Source organism: Anopheles bellator, chromosome 2 (genome assembly GCF_943735745.2).
Source record: "Anopheles bellator chromosome 2, idAnoBellAS_SP24_06.2, whole genome shotgun sequence".
Classification (NCBI taxonomy): domain Eukaryota; kingdom Metazoa; phylum Arthropoda; class Insecta; order Diptera; family Culicidae; genus Anopheles; species Anopheles bellator.
The window spans coordinates 60,112,891-60,137,514 of record NC_071286.1 but is presented as its reverse complement, the minus strand read 5'-3'; the positions used below and the strand labels follow the sequence as shown (position 1 = coordinate 60,137,514).

Here is a 24,624-nt window from a genome sequence, read left to right as displayed (position 1 = left end):
AACAGCCCTCCGAGAGGCGTGTGTGATGATGAAGCCCGGGTTTTATGTGCGAATCCTTTCCGAAAGGTACGTGCGCGCCGCACGCCACCATGTAAATAATTAAACATTTTTACATCCCACCCTAGCAACACGGGGTACTTTACGAGTGTCAGATAAGCAGGATGGCAGCCCGGGCCGTAGATAACCTCCAAAACTGGCACCGAAATAAGATGCGCACGTCACGTTGGGCCAAAATATTGCCGCTCCTTCTATCGGATCTACAACTCTTCCGGAATGTATCTCGGTATCACCCGAGATACATGCCACAGGCACATCAGCCAGATCAGCCCCAACTGCCCCGTCTTTTGTCACTGACAGGCTGACTGCCTGAGGGGTCAGATTCCGATGTGGTCCCTTCTACTTCGTATCCTCACCGAATGTCCACGAGATAATTCAGCAATTATCCCTCGACACCCCCCCAGTCCAAAGGTTAAACGGCAGCAGAATGTCAAGGAATACCTTACGCTCCGTCCCGGTCCATAGCCGGCCCCATATTGGCCTGCCACAGGTGGGAGCAACGGACCGGCAAACTAATTCACGATCCGTACATCAAGATCACTTAACCGTGTGAGGATTTTCCCGTGGCGAGATTTTCTTTATTCTCCGCTATCCTCGGTTCCTCGGTAAAAGATTCATTGTAAGTGCCCCAGTGTCGCCTCTGGTCCGGTCCGGTTGGTCGTAAGAATCGCGCGCTAAACACCGACCCCAGTACACCCGGATCGACATTAGCGCCAATAAAATTCGACCTCAGACCACGCGGACGCCATTAGGCGAAGGCAGCCGCCCCGGTCCGAGTCAAATGAACCAGAAAACAAGGACCAACCCGCGTCCAGCGTCCGGCGGCTGAAACTACACACAACGCCGCACATATCGGAGCGATAAAATGCAAAGTTAATTACAGAAAATCTAACGTAATTTGTGAAAATAGCTACTTGATCTGATAGATTTATCGAAAAAAAGGTGTCGTTTCCAGGGTGCGCGCGCCCGCGCGCTGGATTCGACTCATTTCGGTTTTCCCGGGTGTCCCAGTAGCATCCGTAGCATATTAGAGCTACCCATCGGAACCTCATCGGAATCTGTTCCGTTCCTGGGTGTGCGGAATGGAATTAGCAATTAATGTCCTGTGGGCGCAGGGCTAATGACGAGAGACACCGGAAGCCGATGGGGCTTGGCGATTTCTTTTCGCCCTGCCCAGGTCGGGACCTTCGGAGCATAAAAACTCTTCTACTGCTTTGGCAGCATTGCCGAAGTAGGATTAATAAGTGTCCAATGAATAAATTGACTCACTTGTGCCAGAATGAGGTTGATCTGGAAAACTAAACTCGAACTATTGCAGGATACGCATGCGATTCGCCAAGAGCATCATTGTTTAAATATATTTAAAAAAGAAACATGAAAAAGAAAAGAATTATTTTGAAAGCCATAAAACCTGTCAACATATTTCTCCTGTTCGCTGCTGTTAAATTTTGAACACTTGCTTCAATCATTTTTAACACTTTGCTCCTTAAAATATACAGCCTAACAGATGATTAGTTCAATGTTGAGGTTCCCTTATTCTTTGGTAGTTTTCCAAAGTTCATTTTGATATGAAATGTGACAAAACAATCACTCGTCGAAAATGCATATGTTCAGTGTAATTTTAATTGCTCACTTTCATTCTGAATCTTCTTTAAAATTCACATAACGTCAATCATTTCATTGTCATTGTGTCATTTGTCAATGATAACCATCCGATGATGTTAGAGAACAAAGCCTTTTACTTCTAATGATAAATGCATTCATAATTTTCTATCATTTTGATAAAACCAACAATGTTAATGTTCGTCAAAGTATGATTTGATTGCTTGCTGAAGCACCGTGGGGCATGCGTTTCACAAAGTCATTTTTGGGAGCCGTGTCTGTCGTCGGCTGCAAAAAGACACCTTCAAATGCCATCGGCAGCATAATCCGCCCCGGGTGTTCAACTGGCCAACCGGGGGGCACGCTTCTAATTGGCAGCTGCAGCGGTGTAGATAAATTTTGAATATACCCAAAACGGTCTATCGGCGATCCTGTGCGCCGCGCTGTCAATACCCGCGTCCTGCGAGACCGCTGCCAGTGTGTGTGCCCGTCATGTCCTGTGTGGCGGCACTGGTTTCGGACGAGATGACGACATTGTTGACGCCGCCGCCGCCGACGTTGCTAACACGCCCGTAACTGGCCAAGAGCCGGAGTATTTACCGGAGTTCATCGTGGCCGCCTCTTAATTGGTGCGATGTTACACTGGACAAGCGGCTCGCACCACAACGACGGTGGTGGCCCAGTTGGCGCATAAACATAACAGCACATAACTTTCCGTCACCGGACGGACGGACGCTTTTATGCTCTGGCGCTCGGTCGCCCTCTGGCCCAGGCGAATCATTTTTGTGATCAACCGAACGCACCCCTGTCGACATAAAGTCACAGGACACCACGGACCGTGGCGTAGCCATAACCGTAACAGATGGGGAGTCCAGAGAGGCCCAGGACGACACTCGGCGGCGACGACGACGACGACAACGATGGCAACGAGGCCGGTACGATATTAATATGACAAGCCTCGTGTGATATACACTACCCCAACGCATATATTTAACGCCACCCGCCCCCTCTGTCGTTGTCCCTGGCCGGCAATGCGGTGCGGGTGCGGGTGCGGGTGCGGGAAGTTGTCCCAAGATTTACAATCTCTTCCCCGAGCGGGACACTAATCGTTGCCGGAATAATCGGCCAGCTGGGGTTGGCAGGCAGGACCGGCAGGTCCATCACCCGCCGGTTCCTTAACCTCTCAAGGACACTCCAGGAGCGGGTGTTATCACCGAACAAAGGGCGTGCACTGACAATAGTGGGCAAAAGAAACGAGCCATATCTTTATATAACCTTCTATTGTTACCTTCTTTTGATGTTCTGTTTGTTCACGGCTTATTGCTTTGTTTATTTCTAGTTTTGGTTTTTGTTCATTTATTTGTATATTTTCTTTTGAAAATATTAGTTTCTTTCATTTGTTTGCTTTCACTTTTGCACTGAGAATGAAACGTAAGCTCCTCCGTGAGGACGAATAATCATTAATATCATTCTGTGACTGACATGATTCTGTTATGTACACTTTTATAAAAACAGTTTCATTTCATGTTGTATTTGCAAGCTGTATGCTTATTTTGCTTTTTATTTTGTTTCGTTTTGTAATCGACACGTCTCTTCGACTTGATATTTACATTCCATTCCCATTTCTTATTTCTTATCGAAAATGGAAATGAATTTCTTAAATTAAAAAGCTTTAACTGTTTGCTTATTCAAGGCCACCTCTGCAGTGACGCCGAAGTTGCCACCGTTTATCACGCGTGAAGACAGACGCGGTCGCCCATCTGCTGGCGCTGGGCGCTGGCTGGCCCCTCTGTCTCGGCGTAAATGATCCCAAAAATTTATCTAATAAATTTCTGACAGCATATGCATCGTTAAGCGGTGCCCTTTCGCAGCGGCTTCTGCTGAATCTTTCCGTGAAGAAGCTGCGACCGAGCAGCGGTCGCAATTTGCCTGGCCCTGTACGGATATGTACGTTCCAGTCGGCGATGTCAGCTAGATTTAATTACATATTCATACACCGTGCACGGCCTCGGCCCCGAACGGCAGCACCAAATCTCATCGCTGCCGAGGCCCCTGGGCTCCTTGCGTAAGGAGCAAAGGATAATTCGATTGAGTTTTGATGATTTCCCCGACCGAGACACGGGCCCGAGTGGCAGGCACGCAGGTTAGGAACACCGGAAACAGTAGCGCCAAACGCCCGCCCGCCAGGAAATGAGGCCCCGAATCCCCAGGAACATTTCGTGTAATTTATTGCCAAAACACCACTTACGCAAGGGGAAGTGGTCTAAAAAAACACATACACATCCACATACATGGGGGCCGAAAACTGCAGAACCCGGAAGCCAAAAGTGTATCCGAGACGCCCTGGCCCTGATGAGGTATGCGGGATCCGCCGAAAACCGCTACGGTGCCAATTCATCCTGAATACCATTGCCTCGTTAGTAGCGCTCCTTGTAACGCTCCAAACAAAACATGCACCCCACGACCCTCGTAATGGGTCCCCGTGTCCTCGGGAACCCCTTTCTCCGGCCGACACACATGTAGAAAAAGATTAAAATTATTTCAGGACAGCTCCAAAATAATGGAGGGTTCTTAGAGCCAGGGACTCTCCACGACTCTCTCTCTCTCTCTCTCGGTGTCTCGCGCAACTTGACCAATCCCTTAACTTCGGCGGGTGCTGCGCGGGTCACCTACACTAAGGTCCTGTGGTCCATCTTTTGTCGCGCACTGCAGCAGCCGCCAACGGTGTTCCGTTTGAATTTCCTGTGTATCGGCCCATCCGGTCCCGGGGAGCGGTTGGTGTCGAGGGGTAGGCCCGGGTTCGGGGGATGTCCGGGGTCCAGCCAAAGTCGCCGAGTTTCGCTTTGGCCGCGCAATACCCCATTAAGCATAAGTATAAATCTAAATAGCAAATAAATTATGAAGATTTTCATTTTATTCGCTGTCGGTAAAATTGTACAACCCCGTGGCTCCCGTGCGCAGGTGGACGCCAGGACGCCAGGACTGCTCCTTTTTTGTTGCCATTATTGTTTATTTGTGCCGAAAGAGGGAAATCCTTTAGCGGCCCAGGGAATGTAATGACACTATTGTTCAACACATTTCATTGGAGGCTTTGTGAGCCCAACTGCGGCCCGAAAATGAAAGTAACTAAAATTAGATCGAAGTTCAATGGAGCGTAAATTTATTCTTAAAATATGTGATAAATTTATGAATAATTTTATTTAATACCAAGTGGAATTAAACCCTTTTTTGTTTTTCTTTTACTACAAATGCATAGGTAGCATTTTTTTTCTAGTGTAAATTTGCTTGGTTTCGATCATATCGATTTTATTTTTAAAACGTTATGATATGATTGTGGTTTGTTCTAAATAATAAGCGAATTTGTGTGAGCTTTGCTTTGAGATTTAATTTTAAATTGCTAATGTCATTCCCAATTCACTTTCTATTTTTCCATTTATTTTTAGTTTAAGTTTGTGATGTATTTTGTCCTTTTTAAACATTTTCTGTTTCCATTTTGATTGTTTGTACCATTTCGGTTTCCAGTCTAGTATTTAGCGCCATTTAGTTGTTTTTAAAATGTATTTGTTTTATTTTATTTGAATTAATTTTCCTTAAGTACGTCTGCTTAAGGAAAACACATGTAACCGGCGCAGTTCAATCTCTCATTAGCGTGGTTCGACAGCAAACCGATCCTTGTTGCATTTGTCCACTCATCCGTGTAATTTCCACCAGGACACGATGGCCACGGACCAGCCCACGGCTTTGAGATGAGCAACAAAGCCAAACACACAAAAGTAAAAGAGCAACATTTATTCAAAAGACATAACAAAACACAAATAGCGGACAATTACAAAACAACGGACGCGATTCACACACCGTCCGTACGCGATCCTCAATAAAACACCGTCAAGGATCCAGGCCGGCCAGGGGCCCAGGGGCGACAATCGCACCCAATTCTACGTCCCGGCATGTTGTTTGGCTTTTTTTTGCTTTCGTTAGGGGGTACGAATCTGAGGTTATGTCGTTTGCTCATTCCGTCAGTCGTTGTGGTCCTTGCGACTTCCCTGGCTCTACTGCCGCGTGGTAATGGTTGTCCGTGCCCGCTGTGTGTGTTTTTTACGATACTTTCTGTTCAGTAAATTCTTTTCTATATAATTACAGTCGACGGCAATAAACAAGTTGTAGGCATTCTAGGTTTCGGTCACTCTCGCTCTCTCTCTCTCTCTCTCTCTCTGTCGCTCTCGGGACATCTATGCGAAAAATAAAACACTTTACTATCGCTTTAGCGCACTTTGGCCGCCGGATTTTGGGCCCGCCGCCGTCGCCGGTTTATCTTCGAGTGCTGTGCTGACCAGCGAAGGAAAGTTTGGGCCCACCATTCGGGGACACCACCGCAGAGGATCGTTTTGGCCGGTGAACCACCCGGAAGTGAACCCGATCCTTGGGTGTGTAACGAGGTGTCCGGAACCGCCAACGACCGAGAAGCCGGGCCCGGACACACTTTGTTTTATTTCCGTCGACTGGCCGGTGAATATTTGCAATAATGCCCACCTCGATCGTCACCCATTTCTACGGGTTTCTGGGTTTTACCATTTGCCTTTATTTTTTTTACCAACTTACTGTCCTTCGCCGCCGTTCGGACCAAGACCACCGAAAATGACCAGAAATGATTCCAAAACCCATTACCCGTGGCGTAGGGTGGACACGGGCTTTTCGTAAATCGTCCGTTCGCCCGTGGCCCGGGGCCCAGGTAAACCGGACATTATGGGGCCATTCGACCGGCGGCGACGGCGAAACATCATCCTAAACGCGCCCCGGGCATACCGCGTCCCGGTATCGGTTGCATACTTTTGTCTGTATTTATACCATTTTTTTATGATGATCCTACGCGTCCGGGAGTCCGGCCACAAGACGGCGAACGGTTCGGTCTCCGGTCAACCCAATCCCGGCGCATTTCGGTTCAATCCGAATAAATAGATTAAATAGCAAAACTGACCGCGCGCGCGCCTAGAACGGTGGAAGTAAGGGACCGCCCGTCGGAACAACCCGAATTCCCTGCAACACTTTTGTGCATTCGAATGCGGGGTGAAACGGAATCCTCGGGATTCCGTGTGGTGGGATTTGCGCCGTTTTATGTCTATGTGGTGTCTCGCGCTAACCGATTTCTTTGATTTTGGCGCAGTGGTTTGCGTCTGGTGTGTGCGTGAAAGGTTTGGCCGGAATTCCGATCCTTGTGGCTTGGGAGATGTTTTTTTGGTGGTGAGCAAACCAAAAAACTCGAGACACTTGAATGTTTAAAATACATAAAACTAAACGCAATGGTTATTATTATTATTATCATTAAAACTCAAGCTATCTTAAAAGTAATAAAATGCAACAGAACCACTTCTCTTTGCTAAAAATACCACGAGTTTGCTAATAGCTCAAAGAGTAGTTATTTTTCTAAATCTATTTCATTACCTTTAAAGTAATCTCTACTCCAATCTTCCAATATTCGATATTTATTATACTTTTTCCTATCCGTTTTCTCAAATCCTGGTTTTCTGTCAAGAAGACCACAAAACACAAACTTCTTGGAAAGGGAGTTCAAGACCTTTTACTAGACAATGCCTTGGAACGGCTCATCATTTCGTTGACACTTTATCAACCATCATCAAACGCAACACATCGCAAGATAGTGAACGATTCCTCACCATTTAAAAACCTTCCTGAAGTCACCATACACCCACACCGAAACGAGAGGCATTTGTTCCGGTAAAACAATATTGATCGCTTCGAACATATCCGCCACACGACAACCCGGGGTACGGACGGTCAGACGATTTGATGGCCACCGAGGACCGGTATGCGCCAGAATGGCCAGATAATGGCCGGTGGCCTGGAGGGACTTTTGGGAAGCCTTGGCCCACCCCCAAAAGCACACCCCTGTCGAGGGCACCCCCTAAGGCCAAACCTCGAGCCATGGCCATTACTTTTAATTTCTTTCGTCCCGGTGCACGGTAATCGTTTTCGAGAGCTTCTTTAGCGCTCGTTTGGTTTTTTGAGTTTTTTTTTTCTCTCGGCTCCTATGGCCCCAAAGCCGTGGTCAGTGCAATGGCCACCCTGCTGGCTTCCTTATTCCCTTCCTTATCCCTGCTGGCCAGTAGGGTAAGGGAGCTTAAGGAGTGCCCCCTGCACCGGCCAAGACCCACTCTCACCTGGGCGGCATCGGCTTGGTTTATGGTGTCCGACGGCGAAAACACAAATGCCCTATCTGGCGACCGGCGAAGAAGGATACCTTAGGCTACTTCGTGGCCGCCGCCACCATACGTTTTTTCTCGGCGAAGATGCTCCCGCAGGCTGGCTTCGGTTGCAGATCTATTGCCGCCGGTCCGCCAGGGTTTTGATAGGCGAAAAAATATTCCTTATTTCAGTTGACCAGAGCATAAATGTCTATAAATATTTTCGCAATCCACCCTCGGGAGTCCCTGGATCCTGGTGCCAATCGTCTGGCCACCGAAAGGTCAGCTTGACCGGCTTGACCACTTCGAAAGCTTTCTTCTGCAGGTGATAATAATATATGTGTCCGTGCACGGCGGAGAACTGCATTTATGCTTCTTGCCTTTTCCCGCAGCCAGCCAGCGCAGGGGCTATCGCAAATTCCTGAAATTCGGATGAATTCCTGGCCACACCACGGAGCGAAAGGAGTGCCAATAAAAAACAAAAAATAACTGTTCCAATCCTTTCTCCACAGCAAGCAGGGTAAGCCCGGTCCGGTAAGCCAAGACCCACAGCGGCCGGCCCGGGTGGTTGTTTTATGGTGCCTCTCGTCGTCGGTGTCGTCGGCGTCGATTGAATACTTTTATCGCACACCGGGCACAACACGCCACCGCCGCCGTTACATGATTTACGGTCCGACCAGGACGTTCGTGCTAAACATCGTGCCACAAGTCACCGGAAAGCTGGCCGCACATTGCACGCATTCCGGCGTGTGCGCCGAAGGACCAGACGTTTGACGTTTCTTGCGGACACCCCGAATGTGGTCGATTTCTTCGTGGCAACACTCGACCCAGACATTCGGACACTACGAGGGACATTTTTATGCCCCTCGTTTGCCTTCTGTCTGATGGGCCGCTGTCTGACCACAAACAGTCACAGGCCCATGCCGAAACACCGCAACCGGGCTTTTATCGGAAAACGATTTATAAGCGACAATCGCCAAACACTTTCGCGCTGGGGGGAAGTGGGAAAATGGACCCACGGTGATGTACCCACCAGCAGCAGACCGGTGGCCATGAAAAGCGAAGGACACGTCGGGCGTTTATAAATCTTCCCGATATCCAACCAGGACTTCAAACCATCAGCATCAAACCACGGACGCCCGGCTCAAAAACTCAAAACCCTTCCGGAAAGGCGGCACGGCCAGGGGATCCATCGAACCGGAAATGAACACATCTCGGTGCCGATGGTGCTGATGATGATGATGATCCTCTCCGGTGTGCCGTGGTAATGAAGTGTGCACGGAAGTATTTACCACCGCACACGATACCACCGATTCCGTTTCCGAGTGATTGGCTGGGCGGCTCCCGGGCATTCCGGCCATGATCCATTCGCCATGTCGCCATTCGTGGCGAAACAAATCATTCTTATCGCGTTGCCCTGTTCGGCGCCAGGACACTGCCGGCCGAGGTGCAGTTCAGTGGAGTCCTTTTGTCGGGGTCCTTCAAGAGCGAGATGGTGGCCATTGCCTGTGACCCATCGCCAATCGCCGCCGACATGGCTGATGTTGACACCGTGCCACAGTTGATTTAAGACACGGCCGCCGTAGCCAGGCATCATCGCAGATACCCTGACTCACTGGCTCAGGACGCATCGTTGCTCACGCGTTACGGCACGCTGCATCTTGCCGGTCCATGATTTTTTATGCAATGATTTATTGAATATCTAACATTAGCTGTCAGTTTTAGCCCGTGGTGGGGTGTGGTTCAATTTAAATACATCATAAATTTGACACCTTTGGTGGTTTGAAAATTACTAAAAGACCTTCGAACATCTCGACCCTCAGATGCTTTGTGGTATAAATAAAACTTGTCGGCTGATTGACTTTCAATCAATGTCCGATAAAAACTAATTCTGATTGCTCATGGTTTTTTACTATGAGACAAGGCATAACACGGATAAGACTCGTATAATTTAATACAAAATAGGATCTTTTGTTTCGCACTATACAAGCTGTAACAAATACAGCACATTAAACATTTATTTTTATGGCCCTTTCAACTGTGTCAAGCGAATGATTAAGTGTTTAAAGTTGGAAACTTGACTTCACCTCACTTCATTTACTATTTTTGCTGAACTACAAAGGGCATTCACTATATTGTCCTTGATAATAAGCAGCTTTCGGATAATAAGCAGCTCGGATTGATAAACATAAGACTTTGGCTTGATAATAAGCAGCATTTTTCATTATTTACTTAGTAATGTAAGTTAAGTACACTGATAACCTGGGACAGTTGAACCCGATAAATTTAATGTTCGATACATTTAATCAAGTGTACGAGTGCTTTGACTTTAATCAAATATCATCCAACGACTTCGTATCGTATCTCGTATCTTTGGGTATTTTTACCAGTTCGCAACATGAATTTATTGTACAGTAACCGGCAAAACGTGGCTGATTTAAAGCGAACTCATTTGCCATGGATGAATCGTGCCCTTTCCTTCTTAATGAACCACGCCAATAAGAATGACGTAAACATACAAATTTCTTTATTTAATTAAATGGCAACGACTTCATACAGCTTCGTCGCGATATCAGCTACGAAAATGAAATACTTGGCACATCACCATCATTTACCATAAACCTCGGGATCATGCATGGCAAGCAGCAAGTTATGTGATTCGTCTGAATCAACGGGATCCTTCATTAGAGCGTACAAAGGGAATCTGAAGTTACCTTTCCTTCCCAACCTTCCATATCCCATTGACATGGTAGACCTCTTACCACTCGACACAACACCTGCCCTGCCAAGGGATTCCTCATTTTCCATTCTTTCCACCGTCGTTTGGGTCGTCATTTCCGCGCACCGTTCCAAAAATTACACCGTTCGCGAATTCGCTTGGGAATACTATTTCTTGCGCCCGTACGGCCACGGTTGGAGTTCGGCGTCCAGAGCTCGGTGTTTCAAAAAATCAAAATCTTTGCCAAAGTGGAGAGTTATGAAATATTCAACACACGACGGGGTTCACAGAATTTCATTCGCTCATTTCCGGGAGGTTCCACCAATTTCGAAACACAGACTCGCCTTTATGCCCCGCGAGTTCCCGATGGCGGAGGACTCGCGGCGACCGTTCTCTACTCGCGAAACAGTCCCACATTCGAAACTTCAAACCCGTGGCGACCGTGAGCTTAACACCTGTGGGAGATCCACGGAGGACCACCAACCATTCCGTATCTACCCGGTCGGCACGCACAATAGATAAAGAACGTTAAGAACAACTGTGCCTGTCCTCTCCTATATGTGTGTGCTCTCAGACCTTCACGTCGTCATGACACCCGGGGCACTACAAGCCATTACACTTTTCCTTATTACACACTCGCGCTCGTCTTCGCTGCTGGGCCGCGGCAACAACCGGAACGGGGCCATATACATACGCGCCTGTGAGGGTAAAATATATTTTTCCCCAAAAACCGTTCTGTACCATAATTTTCGCAGATAAAAGTTAATTTTCGCGCCCACTCATTGCGATGGGGGCCACTTACTCATTCAGCCGTTTACTCAACGGATTCGCTCCGGACGCGGCCAGCACCTGGAAGACGCTCGCTCGGGCACAGCGTCTTAGCGGTGGGATGCTTTTATGAAGTACCTAAACCTCACCGGCGCAAATACCGGAGTTCCGGTCCCGAAACGGATTGTTCTTACCGCACGAAGTGCCATAAATATGGCAAAACAAACACACTCACACGTACGTGTAAACGGTGGCAAGGATTAATGGAAATGAAAATCGTAAAGTGCCGGTTGCCGGGTGGGGGGGAGTCTTCTGTGGCCACCAAAGGTTCAGGGGCCACGGCGTACTTCTTGTACGCCGAATGCGACTTTTCTTACGACTTTTCATTTAACTCTCGGCCCGGGGCTGGGTTGGTTAATTACGAGCGAGGCTTCTGCAGTCTTTTGCATTTTAAAATCCGACTCCCGGGCGCGCCCAGGTGGGCCAGGCGCGAAAACGAGCGCCACCTTCGAATGCCAAACTCGGGCGACTTTGGGCGAATTGGGGTACCGCCGGCAGCAGATTGTGCAGTATCTGCACAATGCATTTACATCATTATGCGCCCGCTCGCCCATTTTCCCACGCTGCATACCTAATGGGGGGCGCAATTTGCTAAATGTTATGTCCTTCTTCCCGAGCCCGCCTATGGGGGCCACTCGCCCGCGTCTTAATTGATTGTGTTGGTGAGGCGATGTGTTTCCGGTGCACCGGCACTGCATAACTTGGATTAGCCTGGCCGCATTGGCCAGCCGCTTGTGCTCTCATATTAATTACGAGCTCGGTTTTGTGGCCACCGTTCAAAGCAATCACCACCATTAACCGATCGTTCCGGGCCCTGGCAAAGTTCGGCCACCGATATCGAAACGTACGTCCGATCCGGGAAGGAAACTGGTTGCTAACGATTCGGTGGCCAACCGAACCGCATTAACAGCGGTGGAAAATCTTCAATCATAAAGCGGGAAAAGTTTCGAAAAATTCGATTTTATGTGCCATCGAACGGCTCCGGTGATGGTGCGGGATGGAAAATGGAGAATAAGGACACTCTGCAGAGGCGCGGTCTGTTCACGCTTCTGCAGCTGACGGCAGCGCTGACGATGGCGAAAAACCACGGCGGCGCTGGCAGGATCGTTTGATGCTGACACCGGACACCGAACGACGCCGACGACGGCCGGCGGTGACTCCTCAAAGTTTGCCGCTGCTCTGATGAGTGCGCAATACTTCGAGTGCAGGACGAGCTGCAGGACGAGTTCATCAAGTGCCGGGTGCACACGGTGGCCGACAAACTCTACCGTGCAGGCGAAACCGACCACAAGACCTCTTCACATCCGGTAAGGAGATTGGCCGGTGGTTGAGGACCCGATGTGGAGACCTCCTTCGGAGTGTTCGGAGCATCCCAAGAAAAACGCAAGCCCCGACTGCACATCCACAGAGAGAGAGAGGCAGATGCAAATTGGCTCGAGTTTGGTGGACTGGCCCGGAGAGGGGAAATGCACCCGTTTCGGTCGCAAAGAAAAAGACGCAAAAAAACCCTACACTTGATTATAATAATAAACATAAAAATTTATCGCAACATCCATTCTGGTGCCGGGCTGGGCTGGGTGGAAAAAAGCGCTGGAAAAACGCCCAGCGCCCAGCCACACCGGGAAAGGAAGTGATGCGAAACGGGAACGATCGGGGGGAGGCGGTGGCCAGCGAGCGGAGCAACTCAAACCGAATGGAACGAACGGATCTCCGAAATGTCATTTGCATTTCGCATTTCGAACGTAAAATGTCACATCATGCACACATACACTGGGCGAGCCGAACAGGAAGCTGGGCCGCGGCCACGGACTTGACGTCCGACTGAAGAAGAAAGCGCACGCCCTGCAGACGACGACGACGACGACGAGCAGCAGCAGCCCCGGCTTATAGATATATATGATAATTGCATTCTGCTTTTGGGATGAATGGTTTTAAGTGCACGACGCTCGTAAGTCTGCGTTTTGCATACGGATCCGCCATTGACCGCCGCCATCTTCTTTGTTCGTGTTTAGGAGCGAAAAAGGGTCAGCCGGAAAAATCGGCTGAGCGGGAGCCCGGGGATGGGCCCGCGCCAGGAATGTAGGGAATTCATATCGAAAAATTAACCCATTTCGATCGCTAATCGTCGTATCTTTTTATCGCCCCAGTCAGTCTGAAACTCTTCGGGCTGTTTCATTCATTATGAATTAACATTACTGTGTTGCGAGCTGCGAAGCTGTGGAGGTGCGAAACTCGAGCGAGTCGGGTCGTTTTGAGTTTTCCCTCCACGATTTTAGAATTTTTCACGCCATTGCAACTGGCTCACAATTTAATTTTTAATTTTCCTTTATGTTTTACTGAACAACTCTCTAGAGTTGTCTAGATAACTTTTACACGTTATTTTTATTCAGAATATGCAGTGTGCTTCATTTAGACCCGCTAAATAGAGGGTACCTCTTTTGCTAACTAATCTGAAAAGTTGGTTGGACACCATTTTGTTGTCTGCTTTAGGTTGACAATCCTGGGGAATTTGATTAGCATACTACCCCATAATTAGTGCCAAAAAGCAAGGAAGACTTTTGGTTTTCTCCTGAATTTTCCAAAATTAAATTCCAATCTCTTTTTAGTTTGCATTCGAGGTAAGTGATAACCCTCAAAAGGGCTTCAAAAGCTATTCCTTTGGCAAGTGTTGAGCAAATTTGAATTTATTTAAACAAAATAAAACCTTTCATGTAGTTGGTAAGGTTGGATTCATGTAATTGATGGAGAATTGATTTTAGTCAATCAAAAGTCACAAACTCATCGATTAAGACGTGTAAAATAATAAGCTAGTTTTGTCAAATTAGCTTACTTACTCCAAGGTTCATTAGTTGGTTGAAAGGTTTGGCCTTTCAGTGGATAGTCTTAAACCTCAATATCATAATTTTCATAATACTGCATGAAAACTTCATTTATACCGCGTGGATTGGTGCATTATCCTTTTGAAGGATGAAATCTTGACCGACAAGACGATTTTCTTCAGTAAATGTTGCTTCCGCTTCAACATGACCCAGAAACGTCTACGACTTGCCAACAACTTGCCAAAACTGCATCTCAAGACTATCATGTCTTTGTAATTTCCTTCCTAATGTTGATTTACCAAACGTCCAAAAATAATAAATTGAAAATTTGTGTCTTGAAACATGGTCCGATTTGTCTGCATCATTTAGTCTAATTCGAATGACATGCACTTTTTGTTGATTATTTTTGGGGAATAGAAGAGAATTCGTTGTTGAGAATTTATCAAATCATTTTAGTGTTGATATCACCAATAAATAACTAAATATTCTCCACAGAATGAAATATGGACCACCAAAAAATAAATTCAAATGAAACTAACATTCAATACGACTGTCCGTCTTCAACGGCATATTTTGTCAAGACCTAATTCATCATCTTCTGTTTGTGGTTGGCCCATGTGCCAACAATAATTCCGAATTCTTTACTCTGGAGTCGAAACTAATTAAAACCGGTGCCCTCTTCGTTGATTCTGCTGGTTTAATCGCATCGACATGTCTTCAAGTCATTGCTGAATATGCTATACGCGCCCCATAAATTAGCGCACCATTTTGATTGATCGCCACCGAGAGTTCTCACGATCCTCGGGAGTGTTCCCACCACAAATCGCGCAGATTTTGACCACGGGACGAACCCAACATTGCTTGCGCTGATCGATGGCGCAAAAGTGTGTGATTAATTCAATTATTCACTAATTACGTGCTTCTTTCTTCCAGCCACATAATGCTGCAGCACAGCAAAGTCCATCATCAGCAGAGATCCATCAAGCAGTTTGCCTGCCAGCACGAGGGTTGCCACTATCTGGCCGGCACCGCGGCCATGGCCCGCCGCCACCAGCTGGTCCACTCGGACCAGCGCCACTTTGCCTGCGGCGAAGGCGGTTGCGATTATCGAGGGAAAACGTTGGCCTCACTGCGACGGTAAGTTCGGGAGGGCAGTGCATTCCTCCGTGCGGGCAGCGGGGTCAGCATAATTAAACGATGATTTTGGTCGGTGGCAATCGGCGTACCGAAAGACGGACGCCCTCGAGAGATGACGGATCGTCCCGGCTCGTTGATTAATAGATTATCGGAAGGCAAAGGCGCACAAGATTGGTACGCAAAAAACCAATTCATTAGTCGCTCGAAGCCAACGAATCTTTTCGTAACTTCGCCAGCGCAAATCGAGCACCGATGACCGATGATGGAATTCATTTATTTCACCCTGAGTCCTGAGGCCCATCAATATCCTTCGCGGTCCGACGCTTACAATGCTAATGCATTTCGGTTCGCGGACCACGGCGGACTGGCACCGAACGCGGGTGAGGGCAACGGCAGCATAACTAGCATAAAGATATTGACACAAAATTACCATTCAATGCCCGGCATTGTGTGTTAACGTGTGTCGATGTTTCCGATACTTGCCCCCGTTGCAATGCAATCCCTGTTGGGGGCCCTTTAAAAGGACAATCACGCCAGTCGGGCCAACCACCGGTGGCTGTGGCTCCTCCCAGCAGAAGAAGCATTATCTCCAGCTTCTGCAAGAAGACAACAAAATGTTGTGCGTGCGCGCTGGGAAGCAACAGAACCGCGCTCCAATAGATAAGTGACAGCCACAGCAACCACCACAAGACGGAACGCATCGCGCGCCGGCCAGGGAAGGTTGCAAAATATGTTTGCCTTACATACCCGCCCGGTGGATGTGTAGATAGTTTATCATCGATTGATTTTTTCCCTCTTTCTCCCCGGCACTCGTTTTTATGCGCGCTCGTCAACGCGCGTAACGAGCTGTAACGATAAAGGGCTGCGTGAAACGCATACGCATGAAGGATTTGCACCTTGGCGCGGCGTAAGCGCAGCTCCCGGGCAACAACCGGGCTCCCGGTAGCGTACATAAAACGAAGAAACCCCAGGTAAACAAGCTGCTCCGAGCCAACAAAAACCGCAACAAACAACTACAAGGCAATGGAGAATAATTAAATTAAATTAATACCGAATTCCTTTTGATATCGCAAGCACTTTTTTATTGTTTTTAATTTCCCATCTTACACACATACTCGCGGCCCGGCCGGACGAGCGGCCTTTTCGTCATATCAAGGTGCACGCAAGACGAGGGAGGGCCGAGGCCGACCCACCCACCCGGGCGAAGGACTCCCGGCGAAGCGCGAGGATATCAACGCGCTTCGCCCCCGTTGTGCATATAAATAACCCGTTCCGGCGAGGGGCCCATAATGGCCGGCTGCCGGAGCGCAGCGCTGGGCGATGGGCGATCGATGGAGCAGCAACAGCAGCATCGCATCGCAAAACAGACCGCGCAAAAACGGGACACATACTTGGCGCGGGACCCGCGCCCTCGGCCTCGGCGCAGATGCGGGCTACCACTCCGCAAGGATATCGAAATAATTGGACACGAGTTCGCGGAATATAACGCAAGAGGAGAGAAAAAAGCAACACGAAATCCGCGTCTTATCCGGGTGCGGTTGGCGATGGCGAAGAAATACGTAAATTCAATAGACGCAAACCTGATCGCTCCCTGATCGGTTTTTTATGGTTCCGTGATATGGCATTTCGCGGACGCGCGGGAAACATATGCCCGTTTTCTGGTATGCCCGAGTAGGGGACGGTGAGCCGTGGACGGCCGCTGGAAGCCTGGTTCTTCTGTTTTCATCTGCTTAGACAATCTGCTGCCGTTTCAATGTTACTTGTCTTTTTACTGCTGCCTTTTTTATCATTTCTTGTTTACTTACAATGTTTTGATTAACATATTTATCAAATACTTCTTTTTTATCATTTTTACCAAAAATCTCTTACATTTCGATGCAGAGTTTTTAAACTGTCCCTTATCAAGGACAGTAATAGTCTTTGAATGTAGTTATGTTTTTAATTTATTGCTGTCGCTTATTACAACAGTTGACAAATACGACAGCTACTGGCAATGTCCCAATGGAATTGAGTCATCATTACAATTAATTCGCGATATTTGACCATCGTTTGTCAGCATCGGCAGTGTTTCCGTGCTGTCCGGCGATCCCCTAGAGTAGATCAATTCAATTTCATAGCCAATCAACGGCACGGCAGCACGACGCCGTCGGCACCGGGCGACGTATGGCCGAAGAAAACACGTCGATATCGCATCAGAACGATCCCGAAAAGGGAAGGTTGTCCCTTGCAAACCCAGGGAACCAATCCCTGAGGCTCACAGCACTTCCCAAAAAACCCCAGTCGGCCGAAGAAAGCGTCGTCCCCATAATGCATATTGTGTTGTGTGATGCAAGTCCTGGCCCGGTGCATCTGCGCGCGCTCCCCACGGTGCACGGTAGCGCGCGACAGCGGAGCTGCGACAACGTGAATAATGCACAACAATGAGCACTTTGAGCCAATGGCAAGAGTGATGAAGGCCGGTGCCGGCTGTGTGCCGTGCCGTGCCGAGCGCGGAAAGATTGTTCACAGCACACGGTCCGCCGATATCGATGATGGGACCTTAAAGACAAGACAAGACACAGAGCGCAACGCAAAAAGTAACGCGCGGAGCTCGCGAGAATGCAAAAATGTGGACACGGGGTCCCTGAAAAAAAAAACGCTCGCCGCTCTGGCCGATCGATTCGTACGAAATGGCGCGCGGTTCGGCCAAAAATCGAGCGAAATCTCCACGATCTCCACGGGACCACGCCGGGGCCGGGGGCCTTCCTGCCTGCCGCCGTGCCGTCACGTCACGGTCACCATAATATTGTCAAAATCTAGATCAAATAAGATATCTTTCGTAACTCTCTCGGAACGGTCGGCCTTCGGTTGCGAATGATGCAGAACGGCAAAAAAATAACCCGGGACGCATTCGCATTCCGTTCGATCCGTTTTTGGTGCGCTCCGATAAGCGCGGGTCGGGCGCAACTGAACCGCGAAAAAGCGAGGCCCAAACGTGGGGATTCCTCGCGGTGATCACGATACCGCGTGCCAGCGGCCACGGAAGCGATATCCTGGGGTTGCATCAAGCTTATTAACAAGCGTGCACCCAGAACAATGCACCGCGTGCAGTTCGATTCGGTAAGGACCTGCTTGTTTGCAGCTCCCGAAAGCTCCGCGATTCGCGGGGAAAGATTGTTCGAGAAGCGCCGCAGATGCGCTGAGAGTTGGTTTTCGGGGGTTTTCATTTATTTTGCGGCCATACTATCGTACTATCGTGCGGTATAAATCGTAACTTCTTCTCGGTTCATCAACGAGTAAGCTGGAATTTGCTTAAAACTCAGAAAAAAACTTATATTTAACCGAGTTAACTTTTAATAACCTATGTCATCACCTTTAAAGTGATCCTTTCTCTTTGCACCTATGTCAACATTCGATTACTATCTTCAAAACCGAAACCGAACCGAAAACTCCTTTTTTGGAAAATCCTTCAATAGATAGGGCTCACGGAACGATCTCTTGAGCGAACAGCGAGAAGTAACATAGACTCTAGTCAGTCAAAAACGATGGTTACATAAAGGTCACGAAAAGATCACGAAAATATGATGCAAAAACTTAGAACTATCTCTTCACAAATCCATCAAACATTTTTTTGACAATTTCACCGGTTAGAATGAATTTTCAATGCACCACACCAAATCAATTGATTGACAACTTGTTCCTGTTTTTTTTGCCCAAAGTACTACTCACAATTGATTATTATTTCAATTTTCTAAAAAATATTGGCTGGCTAAACAAATACTTTTATCTTTCCCATAAATTTATATTCCATCTGCCCATTATTGACTAAAGAATGTCGATTGCCATTACCTCTTTAGGTAATAAAAAGAGGATTAGCTGGCAAACCTCGCTCCACAAAAGCCTTTGTTGCATGATCTTTCTCTAATCATGAATAATGTATAATTACCCGAGCCCTGGACCCGTAACTCACGCGAAGCGCCACATGTCGGGACATCTCTTTCGCCAGATCAGTTCACTCGTCGGTCACGAATGTATCAACCCTTTTCCACGTAGTCAAATAGTCTCCCGCACACAATGGCAGCGACAATGGCCAACCCAGCCCGGCGCTGTGGCCCTTTTTGCCATTGTTTTCCCTCCCGACTGCGACTGACCAGAGGGGACCTCTGGCAACGTACGAGTTCCGTCCATCTTTAATCGTCCGTGAGCATATTTTGCTAATCTGCCCCGTGGCTGCCGTGGGGATCTTCCGCTGCCTGATCCTTATGTTTACTATTATTTTTATTATAAGTAAATTTCCTTAACCCCCCGCGTACAGCGCGATGGTGAAGGCAAATGTAACTGAATGAGGCTACAGTATTATTATTGGCTCACTTTTGCACTGTTCGGTGACAGTGCTCACGTTCCGCGCTGTTTTCTCATTATTCCTGCAGCGAATGTCCACCGACCGCAACAACCGAGGGCGAACCGAAACAAAACGGCGCACAGCATGCAGCAACGTACAGACAACCATTTCCCTACGCTCAGATAATTCTTTATGTTATTACTACATTTTATTATCATTTGCATTATTATGCATCCCTCCGCGGCGACAGAGAGAGAGAGAGATGCAAATGCATCTGCCGTGGTGCACTCGTGCCGTGGCTAACGCCATGTTAATGCCGCCACTGACGATGTGTCATCAATATCTGGCCGGCGGTGGAGTTGTGCAAGAAGGCCAAGAAAGCCCCACCACAGTGCAACAACGGCCACACAAACAATCACATCAACCCGAACCCGCAGAAGCCAAACTTAATCAAAACATACAATCCTCACGATACGCACATTAAGAGTGGGTCGCCAGGCGGTGGGCGTCACATAAAAACGGGAGCATTAAAAATAAAACACAGAAAATGAAAATCGGGAAAATCAGGAAAAACTGCTCCGCCGCGTGCACGCGAAGGAAGTTGGATTCCGTGTTTCCGGAGCGCAAACCCTGGAATTTGTTTACTTCCGCCGGGACCGCCCTACAGAATGTCGATTGGCCGCCGCCCGGTTATGGTTATGACGGACGGCGACGACCGCCGACGAGGACGACGTTCTCAGCTGCACAAATGGGTTTATTAGACCACCGCCAATCGTGCAGTGCAAACACACCGCGATGGCGATGGCCAGCACGATAACGGCGAACTTTCCGCAAGTGCTTCGCTCGGCGTGGCAAGTGCCCTTCTTGCAACAAATCCCACACATAAAAATGTGCTTCTGTTTTTCTCGCTCCTTGCTCCTCTGATTTACTCTCACGGACGGCGCGCTCGACGGCGAACTGCAAACACATTAGATCAGTAAACTGGAACTAGTCAGCGGTCACTTCCAGCCCTGCCGGGAAATGGAGTTTCCCACCGCTAGGGATAGCGGAACTGAAACACGTCTAGGGCGAGCGTAGTAGCAACACGATTGCATTAAGGATCGTTGCCCATTTGGAGTTTATCATAATCGTTCGTGAGGCTGGCGTCTCGAAATGCAATAATCGACCGATCGATTCGATACGCCGCAAAACTACGCGCCTAGTTATGGTATTCTTCGAAACGAAATCCCCTTTATTGGTAAATTTAACTAACTAACTAACTAACTAACTTTCGATCAAACATCCATCTATTTGACCTTCAAGATGAGATCCTTGATTACCCTTTTCATAATGACAAACGTATCATCGGGCCATTTTTGTTTTATTACCATTTTGAATGGTGTTTTCATTGCCATTGACTTCAATTGAACTGAACAGACACATTCTACGGGGGGTTTCGGTTCAGTGTTTGGATTTTAAGCTACCGATTCCTTGAATTTTGAAACACCAAGCCTCGTTCTGAAAATTGTAAACATTTATTAAACATTTTGACATATGCGAAATGGGACGCTATATGCTTGCAGAAAATTGGAAAATATTGGAAACTTATTACCAAAGTGGTGATCATTGGCTCATTTTTCTTCGAAAATGAAGAAGGAGTCGCCGTAACCTTTGATGGCGTACCCTACCGAGAAATGTTGGCTGATTAGTTCTTGGTCGAAATTTAAGCAGAAAACTAGGACGACATTGTATTCAACAGGACGCAGGACGCTCGGTTGCTTACGAATCACTGACTTAAAGTTGGGAAGATATCGGCTCTCACTATAGATTCACGATGAAATGCGGAACACAAGGAACGCGTTGTCGAAGGCCAGTTCGCACCTAATGATCACTGATTGTCCTATACTTATCAAAGTACGACGATTCGCTCTAAGCTTAAGGTTAATTTCAACAGGAACTGGGCATTTACTCCTGGCTCATGAAACCTTATCCCAAACTGACACGGTTGTTGGACTCCAGCAAAGAAGACTCTCGATCTTCCTCTATGACGGACTTCAATCCTATAGACGCATGTGGTACTTAATTCGCCAAATACTCGCCCTGCACTTGGCATAGACCTTGAACCAGAAGTTGCTACATGGCGCGGCCACATGCCAACAGGACACGCACACGAAAGCCCGCCCTGTTGGGCCCTCAGTCTAAACATCGAAATTTCATTCCAATCCGCGTCGTTGAAACTGTCGAAGCCGCAGCGAAAAAGGAAGCTTACACCAAAGTGCAGTGAAACATAATACGCGCGGAACGCAAATCAAACGCTGGCCAGCGCCGTGTTTGGGGCGGGCGTTATGTTTCCGGCTCAGTGGTGGACCAAAGCGGACACACGCTGCAACAGAAAACTGTCTCAAATACCAATCACCACGGGACCGGCAGCCGACAACGACACCGAGAGGAGCCGCCGGGTGCACCGAATGCCGATTGTCGCATACTGATCGCAATTTACATAAACCGCCATGCCACGTCAGAGTGGGAGAGAGAGGGGGCGAGAAATGCCGCCCGACGTAGGGAGCTATGCGCAGCATAAGGAGCAGCATAAGAAAGGGCCAAGAATGTCACCGGCAGAACCGACCATCGCTCGCGTTGCGGGATTCACGCGCTTCTGCGTCGTCCCTTCCGTCCATTCTTCGGTTGATCCGTGCGGTGGCCAACATGCTTTCCACCCCGTGGCCACTCCTTGGGACTTCAATGTTCGATCAAGATTTGGCGCACTTGGCTTCGGAGGACAGCAAAACATCGCGTTCGAGTTCGGTCTCGGTAAATCGATCGATCCTTCGCTCTTGCTCGTTTGTTTACTTTGCTCCTTTTCCTTCCAATAATGTGGCCACCATGGCTTCCCCCCAGCTGTCCCCGCCGGGGAGATCAGTGTCCTTACACTGTTCCCTGTGCATGGGTCTCGTCGACAACAACCCGTCGATCGCGAAAAGAAACTTGATAGGAGAGGCAGCTTCGTTGTAGTGGAATTGTTACAATTCCAAGCGATCGTAACAAGACCCCGTCCCAACGGAAGTCGCACGAAATTGGAGTCGAGTTTGATTCGAGAATTACAACAACTTAACGCTTTTTTGAATACCGCCTTAAATACTAGAACTAAACGAAAACAACAAATTATATCAATGACTCCTTCAGCTATTCAAGTTGGGAAAACTCTTCCCAGCAATTGATTTACCAAACGGCGAAGATGGAGCCCGGAATTGGGCTTCAAACTAAACTGTAAAAGTTTGCCAAAACAGTCCCAAACTCAAATCAAGTCTCTGTCGGCCAGTTGGTTGCAAAAAACGGAAGAATTACATTTTTTATTCCCTCGGGAAGAGGTGTCCTCGGGTTCGCGGATTCTTCACCACCCGTCGCGTACATAGCGTCTCGTTCAGCGCGACGAATCAAAAACAGCCCTAATACATATTATTATCGATCCCGATATGATCAGCGCGCATAAACTATACGATCGCGCACTGCAACCGTTTGTCTTACTCCATTTATGTTCGCTGCCTCCCGGATGTTACACTGTCTGCACGCGTTCTTGTGTCTTCTGATCCCCTGATTCGGCGAGCTTTCCGGAGCCAACCTCGGCCGACGGGAAGACGCGTGCGCCACCAGAGCACCCGCGGAGGGCGCACGCAGTCGGTTGCGGTCAGTTAATAAGTCACGATTTCTTCATCTTACGGCAGTCCAATTTGGGGCGCGCAGAGCGGATTCGCGTCGGTGGGCAAAATGCTTCCGAACTTTTACGTTGCCTCCGCAAAACGTTGGCCATTTTCTTGCGGCCATATCGCGGCCGGTAACATGGTCGATCATTATTATGCTCTGCTTGCTGCTGCCTTGCCCGGTCAGAAAGGTCCGAGCCACCGGTGCTCACTCGGCAGGCTAATTCATTATTGGAGCGAGCATCCCATCGCGGCATAAAAAAATCGATCGGAAGACGTATGACCTTATGGGAGTAATTTTGTTTAAATTGTAGATCAATAATCGCCCCCCGGCAGCCAGCCCACCTCACAGCCACAACCCACCGCCGAACGATGATTTAGCCCGATCTTTAAAGGCTCGTTTAGTCAATTCGATATTTTATTGCATCCACAGCGGACTTTCAGCCCGTTTAGCTGCGTATTCTTGTGTTGCGTAATGATGATAATTTTCTTAAAATATACGTTCCACTTTGTTGCAGCCACGCACTTCGTCACGAGGACACGGACAAGAAGTACAAGTGCGATCAGTGTGAGTTTGCGTGCCGCCTTCCTGGGTCCTTGAAACGGCACCTTCTGGTGCACTCGGGGCAAAAACCGTTCTCCTGTCCGCACTGCGATTACACCTGCAACGCCATCGTACGTAGCCGGCGAATTGTGTGTCTGGTGGGGTGAAATCTTAATGCTGATTGCTTATAATTTTAGGAAAACTTGCGCAAGCATGTCATTTCGACGGCGAGACATCTGGGACGATTCCTCTACGAGTGCAAAATCTGTGCGCACGAAGCTGCCGAAGGTGCGTATGGAACCAACTTTCAGAAGGAATATAAAACGCATCTTCAAGAGTGTCACAAAATGGTGGCCGAGCAAGTCGAAGAAATGGTAAAGCTGTGAACCCGCCCAAGGTCATAAAATGAGACGACAGTTGAAAAGTGATTGTAAAACGGATACTTCTTTTACCGAAATACTGAACTACGCATCAACAATATTTTTCGTTTTAATTTTCATGAAAGAACTGGAAGACACAAACACAAGTCAGCAGTATCTGGAGAACATAATGCACTCGGGCAGCACAGATCAGAACATTGGGTCGAATAGATGCAACTGCAGCAAAACATTGACCTTTGTTTGTTCTTATATGATAACTCTGGTTGTTCTTATTCTAGTTACGCAAGATTTTCAACGACCGTAACGGGTTGCAAAGATCTGTGCGATCTTTGGCCAAATT

General features: G+C 48.1%; 1 protein-coding gene across 1 annotated transcript in view; it reads left to right on the top strand.

Moving 5' to 3' along the window:
• The window catches only part of LOC131207801 (uncharacterized), a 31,185-nt gene extending 6,895 nt beyond the window's left edge, over window positions 1-24,290 (top strand). The window contains exons 5-7 of the mRNA XM_058200432.1: window positions 15,159-15,362; window positions 23,879-24,035; window positions 24,102-24,290. Coding sequence (XP_058056415.1) covers window positions 15,159-15,362; window positions 23,879-24,035; window positions 24,102-24,290 — 550 coding nt within the window. The remainder of the gene's footprint in view (window positions 1-15,158; window positions 15,363-23,878; window positions 24,036-24,101) is intronic.
• Window positions 24,291-24,624: the final 334 nt, after the last annotated feature.